Here is an 8,780-nt window from a genome sequence, read left to right as displayed (position 1 = left end):
GGGAATATAGCAAAAAAAAAAAAGCGACAGGCTCTAAATACTTTCTGAAGCCACTCAATCTGCTCATGTCCTGAAAATGTTATATAATTACGTTTCCCCAGTGGATCATGTATACTTTAACAGCACAGCCTCGAAGGTACAGTCAAGTTTGTTCTGTGCTATGCAGGCTTAAACATCACCTCACAATTTTTAGTGTCCAAACTGCCACACAGCCAGGGATTATTTTCATTCAGTTGTCTGTTGAATGGAAATGCTGCAGTTCCCTCTGGGTGTCGTGTCAGTCATCTCTAATATCCTTCTCATTTTACTCCGTCAAGAACACAGGGACACATTGCAGTTACCTCCTGGTGTATTACTTTGTCAGAGACTTGTTTATGTCCATAGATGTGCAGAAGACTTTATGCCTCAGTTATAGTTATGAGACTTTTTGTGATACAGTTTTGGAAATGCACTGTAGACTAACAGCATGAGAGGAAATATGACTCTGACTTTCAAATTTTGAAATATGGCTTTATTTGGTTGTTGACAGTAAAGAGAGAGAGAGCGAAAGGAGTGACATTTCACAAAGGTCTTTGGTATATTTAAACCCAGGATATCTGATTTTGCCTTCAATGATCTGACTGGATGTTGCATTAAATCTCGACTTTTTTCTGCATCATCTTTCAAAAAAGAATTCTTTTTCTCCTATTACCTTACTTATGTAACAATGCTGAAACAGATGTAAGTCACATGTTTATGCTAGGTTTAGCTGAGACCAGTACCTTTATCCTTAATCCTTAGTAATACTGAACATAGGCATCATGCATCATGCTTATATTAAAATGAAATGAGTAAGGTTAGCCCGAGGGTAAAGATTTCATTTTTAATGCAAGACTGTAAGAATATTGGTATCAGCATTGGAGCACCCAAATTGGGACATGTACTCATAGGGAATCATGTGATGTTTTGAGGAAATATAAATGAAGTTTGTGTAACATGTGATTGGAAATTGTTAACAAATATCTGAGAGAGGCCAATTAATTTCCATTATGTCTTTTACTTACATTGTGAGATTTATTTAACAGGAAATCCAATCTGCATATACTGTATCAAGAGTGTCACATTTGTTTTCAAGACACATTCTGCAGGATTCATGTTTTTTCCTAAAAATCAGACAAAACAAAACACAAAGTTCTCCTTTGAGATCAACAAAGTTTTTATTACAAAACACGAAATGTAATTTGAGGGTATATTTGAAGCAGTTGTGTCATGTGTAAGAATTTTATTGGGGAATTTAATGTCTGATGCATCAGTGCAGCTACAATTGATAACAGATCAAATCTACCAGATCGTGGCAGCCCCTCAGGAATACGTGGAATAAAATAAGGGGGCTGGGGCCATTGTTGTGGTGGTTACATGAGAAGGAGCACAATCATTTTCACCGTCAAATTCTCTATTATAGTTCAAGTTAAACCCAAATCAAACAAAAGCGAAGAAAAAAAAAAAACAGTTCAATGGGACTGTGTAACATTGGTCATGGTGGTAACAATAATTCATAGCTTTAAGAATCAAAGCTTTTTCTTTTTTTCAGAATTAGTTTTTTTCTTATTTGTTTTCCCAGTCTTTGTCTTTAAAGTCTCAGATAAAACTGTAAAGTCCTCCCTTTGCTCAGACCTCAGGCATATTTCTCATTGTCCACTTTGAGCTAGGGGGAGAATCTGCAACAAACGGCAGTGTTTATGTGGTCGATCAGGATTTTTTTGTATTAAATCCCAATCAACGCTTTTATCTCCTGAAACAGTGGAGCACATTTGTCTGTATATAACCCAGCCTCATACAGTGGTCACCCTCATGACCACCTCATGGTTGGAGCTGTGCAGGTTGTTGGGTCTCAACTGGCTGAGGATGTGCAAAATAGTGTAGCCACAGTGTTGGTGGAGAATAGTCCTGACATGCCGACTCACCCTCCGTCCTCTGTCTGTGACAGAGTGAGAAGAGTTCCTCTCAACACGACCAGAGCCTTTACTGCTGGAACTGATGGGGTCAGCTAAGTCCTTCGCTTTCTCGTAATTCAGCACTTTCCACTGCTGGTTCACAGCCCGCCAGCGCTTAAAGATCCGGTAAACAGACGATCCTTCATGGATTATGAGGCCTGGACATAGAGGACAAAGGGTGGGGATGATCAGGGGCAGGAAACGGGGTTACAGGGAGACAAAAAGTTGTTTGTTCATTGAGTATGAAGATGCGCTAAAAGGTACAGAATGTACAGAGTTAGTAAGAACTATAAAGTCTCAAAAATAAAAAGACTTGCTAGTGGGTATATTGGACTAATGTTTGGTGAGAAATGTGTTGATGATAATCCCTTCACAAGAGTAAAAGAGGCAGAGAGAGAACACAACGAGCATGTTCATGCAAAGCAAATGGAATTTGTTTCATTCGTGTCCATGCAGTTAGAATAAGCAAATATGCAAATGTGTCAGCTGAAATCCAAATGAGTAATGCTGTATTTTATAGGTTCTAAATTTCCTAATAATTTAGGAAAATTCCTGGGAAAACAAAGCAATTATGAGGACTAATTATTAGGAAAACAGGAATTGACTCGAAAGAATTCCCCCATATAAACCTAGGTAAATATTCGTTTGTTATTCATTTATCATCAAATATGCTGAATTGTTCACTGCCTGAAATACTCTCTAGATAGCAATTAATTGGAATTAATTACATGGATGTATGAAAACAGTTGCTATATTCTTTACAATAACACAATTCATACCAATAAACTTCTAGGGAATGATTAGGAAATTATGGATGTGTAAAAGTATTATACCTCTAAGTTTGTGAATGTGACAGTTAGTTTTGTTGATATTTCAACCACCTGCAAAATAATTCAACATGGCAGCCACAGTATCTACGTCTTACCTAGACAAACTATGTCCATGAAGCCGTACATGCCGTAGCATATTTGAAAGAGAAGGTCCTGCCGCTGCCACTTGGCTGAGGGGCTGAGAGAGGACCACACCAACCAGGCGATACTGGCGATTAGGAACAAAGAGCCCAGGATAATGGCTGCAATTTGCACCTTCTCAATCACAGTCAGAGAGATGGACTGCCACTACAAACAGACAAAGTGAGACACAAAAATGGACCGAGGCCCAATATTGTACTTGAAAATTGTAAAATTCCTCTTGATTATATGACATGATAGATATATCTCGTCTTGGTATTAAGGATTATCCATTTATAGGGTTGATGGTTCGAGCCCTAGCTTCCACATGCCAAGACACTGAACTTCATTACTACCGATGGCCAGGCCAGCACCATGCATGGTTGAATGACAGGCACATTGTGATCTGCTTTGGACTAAAAGTTATATAGTAAAAACTTCTTTGCTGGCTCCCTCTGGCCGTGTGGTGTCAGTGTTGGTTGTAATGTCATTCAGTAACCGAAAGGCTGCTTACATCTGAGAAATTCTTCATTGCCCCAATTCACTCTGGGTGTCTGACTGCAGACCACTACACTTCCAAAGTGATGTAACCATAGTGCTATGTCGTTCGGTGGGAAATCCACAGTGTCATCGAGCCTCTGCGGGTCAGAGTTCTTACGCTGATAATAAAAACTTGCAATTAGCCCAATTCATAAATCCTGTGCAACACAATTTCTGCCAATTATTGTAGCATTTCATCTGATGATAGCTCTGTTCCAACATTCAGAGGCTGAAGTCATCTTGTGATACTGTCTGCGAGTCTGCTGTCCATGCGCCACATACTCTGGTAGAACCACGTGCCGACTCTTTGAGATGGGTGCAGCGTCTCATAAATTTGTTCTTGGCATATTCCTATAAATCCTTGCCACTCTCTCCCTCTCCGTTTGTCCGTAAAAGCTGTATAAATAGCTCCTCTATCTGCCAACAGATAGAGCTAATGTTCCGCCTGTTGCCTGGGCAGAACCAGTCCAAAAACGATTCTATGGTGGTGGTAATGTAAACACTGCAGGGGCTCTACTGTATGCCATTCCGTTCACCTCATGATCAGTGACCCCTAATGTGATTACTATGCTTTTCTGCCAGTCGGTCACTCAAATCTGGCAACGTAAAGTTTGTGCATGGCTCTCTGCCATACAACCTGGCAGTCTAATGTCAAGGACTTCTGACCGACTGTACCTGCAGTGGGTTTTTGGTGCTGATGGCCAGGACCTGGTACTTGCAGTAGCAGAGTTCACAGCTCCAGGAGCCTCTCTCACTTATCCAGCGGATGAGGCAGGACTGGTGAGTGCAGCGCACGGAGCCATCGCAGCGACAGGGGCTCAACAACTCCCCCTGCAGGACACAAACAGCAGCTGCATGAGACATCCAGACATTCACGGACTGATTTTATTGAATCCGCCTGCTACAAGATTTGATTTGGTGGAGATGAAAATAAAGATAAAAATTGCTATCAGGAATGGGCCCAACTGGTAAAATCCCCAGCCATGACACTGTTACTGTCAGATGTTATCTACTGCAGATATTGTTTGAGGGCATTGTCTTAGATGTCATCTTTGTAATGAAGCTGGCAAGAGATTAAAAAAGATAGACAACAGCTTGGAGCAAGTACCGACAGATATAATCCATATGAAACTATATTGTGTGTATTTAAATGGAATAATAAGTGCTAACTGAGGAATGTTGTACTCCTGCAGCTTGTGTTTTCTTAGTTTTTCCTTTCCTTTGGTTGCTACCCAACAACACATTTTGCGTATAGCTGAAGATGACATTAGATTTCCTGTTTGATTTAGTGACAGTCATTGTGCAACCCTGTCTCCAATGTTCAGATGAGAGTGGATGAAAGCGTTTGAATGTGGCATTTAATAATAATGAAATATAAAATTATGACAAGCTGCAAATAGTGACAATTGGGTATGTCACAAATAGAGCAATGTTTACTAATGGTTTTATGACCAACAGTATATGCAGCTTTCTTGTAACCCTTAATGGCATGAAAGCATTCATTGTCTCTGGTGAGAAGAGAAACTGAGATGGTAAGATCAAAGCTCCCACATCCCTGCTATACTTACCATTAGCTTTCATTGTCAGCTGGCTTCTATTTTTATGGTTCTTTTGAGTTTTTTTGAACAAACCAGAGCTTCACTTTTTGCCACAACTTTCTGAGATTGTGTGGCGTGGTTCTGTTTTACAAGGTCTATTTGATTTTGTCGATTATGTGATAAAATTAACCCTCTCTCTCTCTCAAAAGTAACACTATCGTACAACCGTGCTCTGCTTGGTGCAGTAATATGGGACTAATGAGCAAAAGAACTAATCACTTTTGTTTTCAGTTTCTCTGCTATTCATTAATATGCATCATTCACTGCCTGTGCAGGTATGCTCACAGCGCTGAACTGCCTTCATCAGTGGTGTTTACAGCCATAGGATTCTCTATCTCAGAGCCATCTTAGACATTGATGGCTCTCCATCTTCTGTCTGGCAGCTTCTCTCCAACACTTGCTCAGCTCCGCTTTCATTTGGTCCTCCTTTGATCATTATTTGTCTTGCCAAGCAGCTCTTCTGCACAAGCTGCTGTAGTACTGACGAAAGGTAAATCCAGTTCCGCTTCATTTTAGTGAGGTAATCATGAACCCTGACAGAGGGCTTACTTTTTGATTCAAGTTCATACTCTGAGGAAATGAAATGAACTAATCCACACTACTGAGCCTGACACAGGTTAAGAAGCATTTTGAAGCTTTTAGAAGACCGATATGTGGGCTATGTAGCAACAGTATATGTGAACCTCTCCAGGAATGGAGATACAGGACAAGACAAGTAAATGCACCCATAGCTCCCAGTTTAAAATCTGAAAGCTGATGGTGCTACAGTGGTGTGGGGCTTCTTATCAAAGCACAAAATCACGCCCCTGAAATATTTGAATGTCATCACATGTCTAAACATCATTGCCAGTCAGTTATATTCCTTCATGGCAGCAATGAAGAAGGTTGTTTCGCCATTATAAATGGTCTAGGAATAGTTCCATAAACAAGACAGAGAATTAATCTAATGGCGTTGGCTTGCTCAGTCACCAGATCTCAGTCAGATGAACATTTGGGATGAGATTTTCGGGAGCAACGATCGGCTGCAAACTTGAGACACTTGCCGAAAATGCTGGACTCAACGCAGGACAGAAATCCTGTGAAAAGCTTCTGGCACTTCATCCTCCAATTAATTACAGTATTGCTAACTAGGGAATAAAAGAAAGGCGCCTCATTATAATGAAGATAATTCAAGCATCATTTGAAATGAACGCATAGTTATGTGCCGACTTGAAAGGAAATTTCACTATTGATGTTCTCGGTGGATATCATCTAACCACTACCATACAGCCAGTCAAAAGATACACATGCCTTTACATGCTGAGCTGCTGACATTCAAAACATGAGTCACAACGTAATAAAGTGAGAGTATATGCTACTCTTATTGTGATACATTTGACTATCTGCCGCTTAACGTCTTCATCTGGATACAGTTTTCTTCTCTAATGTCACTTTCCCACAGCCTCAAAAGAAATCACAGGACATCTGGCGCAGGTTTTTGTTGTCAGTATGAGACTCCCTAAGGCCGTCGGACTGACAACGCTCCTGCACATCTCAATTTATTTTCTGTCTGACTCTAGGTGATGTGCCAGGTCTTTAGTCAGTTGGATACCTGGAGGGGGAAGCAAAAACTTTCTGAGACCTCTAGCAAAGCCTGTCTCTTCAAGGTTGATTTCATCCACCAGATTTGACACGCTCGGACCTCCACGTCTTAGATGACGTAAACATTTTTAATAAACATTTACTTTCTGTGTGTCCATCCAGTCTGCTCTCCTTCAGCTGTACTGTGCATGAATTCCCTGTAGCCTATAAGAATGATCAGAGGTTTGATCCCTGCATTAATGGTTCCTGCTGAAGAGTCCTTCAGCAAGTAATTGAACTCATCCTGCCTCCCTCACTCAAATCCCTCTGAATAATAATGAATAAACAAGCAACTGCCAAAAACTGAATTTTGTGTCAAGGAATCATTCTGGGAAAACCATTCTTTATTGCTTTTTAAAAAAAGCCTAATTTTCTGTACCAGATGCTGAATATATTACTGAGAGGAATTCGCCCGCTCACACAATAAATACACAGCTCCTCCAGCTTCTCTTCAGCCTGTTCTTAACTGATGTCCTGCATAATGCCCTCTGCTATTTTCAGATCACTGTTGATAGATTAATTCCTTTTTGTAGTCTTAGTCTTTCCGGGGTTTTACTTTGCATTAGATCAGACTTGATGCGCGCATTTAAAGACACCTGAAAAAGTTTGGTATTGATGTATAATAACTCATCGTGAGTTTTTAAAACTGAATTTGTTTGCACAGCTAAATAGCCTAAAGGGACACTCCACTGACATCACATGAGGATCGGTCGAATTGTTATGAGGACTATGGATCAGGCTGCGGAAACAGTGGTCTCATGTCTCCTGTGGCTCTGCGGGAGCTTTTTTAAGTTTGAGAAAATCACCCTGGTGATGTCGGAGTGACGTCAGGGTTATCTCAGCTAATTTACAACAGAGAACCTGCTTTACATGCTGGATGTGTTAGAAATGTTACATTACTGGAAATGTAGGATCCAGCGTTTTTGCAACTTGATCCAAACTAGGGAGTAAAGGTCAGGATATCTCGGCCTCTGCTGCCTCAATTTTGATTTTTTCTTTTCCACTTGCTGGAGTACACTTTCAGTGCTGAAAACACGTCAGCTGGTTCTAAGCAGTTGGCCCCAAAGCCGTTATTTGAGGATATAATATTGTACAAAATATTCCTAAATGGCCAAACCTCTTCACAAACATTTGCATTTGAATGTCTTGTACTTTTCAAAGTGTGTTGCCTGCTGGGGTCTTTTCAGAGTTAAATTTGATGATGCCAGGCATCTCTGTGGACCCAGTGGAGCGGTGGACTTGGTAGGGCGACCTGCTGAAAGACTCTTCCTTCATCTGAGCGCCACGTGTTTTTGAGCCTTTTGTCCTGCTGAAGTGCCCGTGAGCAAACCAAAAACCGTGACGGTTTCAGTAGGACCCTGGCGACCTTGAATGCTTACCGGGGTCCTACTGAGACGCTGACCCCATTGTCCAAGCACAAGAACCCACATTAATAGCTTTGTTCCTTAACTTTACCTTCTCCGGTCCCTGGAAGCAGATCCGGCACTGCGGTGATCGCATCCCGCTCTCTGAGAGACTCGGGAGGGAGGCAGAGTCCAGGCCTCCTCCCTGGGGGCTGGTTCCTTCTTTATCCTCAAATGCCAGGCTGCGTGGCCGGGGGTCAGAGCCGTAATATTCCTCCTCGTCGTCCCGGTGAGAGCAGTCCAACGGCGGCCAACCACAGCCTCCAATTGCGAGCCCTCGCATCCTGGTCTGCGTGTCCGGGTCTGTGCCTGTGTCAGTCCTCCTGCTTGATCCGGAGCGCATCAGTAGCAACACTTTGACTTCATTGAAAAACACCCGGATCCGATACTTAAACATACTTCAGCAGCTTTTACTACACAGGCACAACTGCTCTGTGAAACAACACAGCCTTCAGCTTCACTGAGGCAGGTCCATCACAAATTATTACTATTATTATTATTATTATTATTATTATTATGACATTTGAACCCTCTGATTCAACAGCACAGTTCACATCCTGTTAAACAAAATACAGATCTCGGTCAAAAAAGCGTACGAAAAACATGATAGGCTATTAGATCAGCCCATAGCTCTTTGCATATCCTGTTGTTATAGCATGTGCACCGCAATCCAGCCAATGGGGAAGGATTATTTTT

General features: G+C 41.5%; 1 protein-coding gene across 1 annotated transcript; it reads right to left on the bottom strand.

Moving 5' to 3' along the window:
- Positions 1-1,811: 1,811 nt before the first annotated feature.
- Positions 1,812-8,481, bottom strand: LOC120783209 (E3 ubiquitin-protein ligase MARCHF9-like). Its single transcript, XM_040116016.1, has 4 exons — positions 8,137-8,481; positions 4,139-4,294; positions 2,899-3,091; positions 1,812-2,131 (listed from the first exon to the last, which is right to left on the bottom strand). The coding sequence occupies exons 1-4, from the start codon at positions 8,479-8,481 to the stop codon at positions 1,812-1,814; spliced, it is 1,014 nt and encodes a 337-aa protein (XP_039971950.1).
- Between the last annotated feature and the right edge of the window lie 299 nt (positions 8,482-8,780).

This window comes from Xiphias gladius, chromosome 21, assembly GCF_016859285.1.
Source record: "Xiphias gladius isolate SHS-SW01 ecotype Sanya breed wild chromosome 21, ASM1685928v1, whole genome shotgun sequence".
Classification (NCBI taxonomy): domain Eukaryota; kingdom Metazoa; phylum Chordata; class Actinopteri; order Istiophoriformes; family Xiphiidae; genus Xiphias; species Xiphias gladius.
Note: the sequence above shows the minus strand (reverse complement) of the source record. Positions and strands in the feature narration are given on the sequence as shown.

Bases quoted from the DNA above. Each gene is read 5' to 3' on its own strand.
- LOC120783209 (XM_040116016.1), bottom strand. From the start codon at position 8,481: ATGTTTAAGTATCGGATCCGGGTGTTTTTCAATGAAGTCAAAGTGTTG. The intron at 4,295-8,136 runs GTAAAGTTAAGG...TGTGTCCTGCAG, and splicing joins GCTTCCAGGGACCGGAGAAG to GGGGAGTTGTTGAGCCCCTG. The intron at 2,132-2,898 runs GTAAGACGTAGA...CTCTATGTCCAG, and splicing joins CATGGACATAGTTTGTCTAG to GCCTCATAATCCATGAAGGA.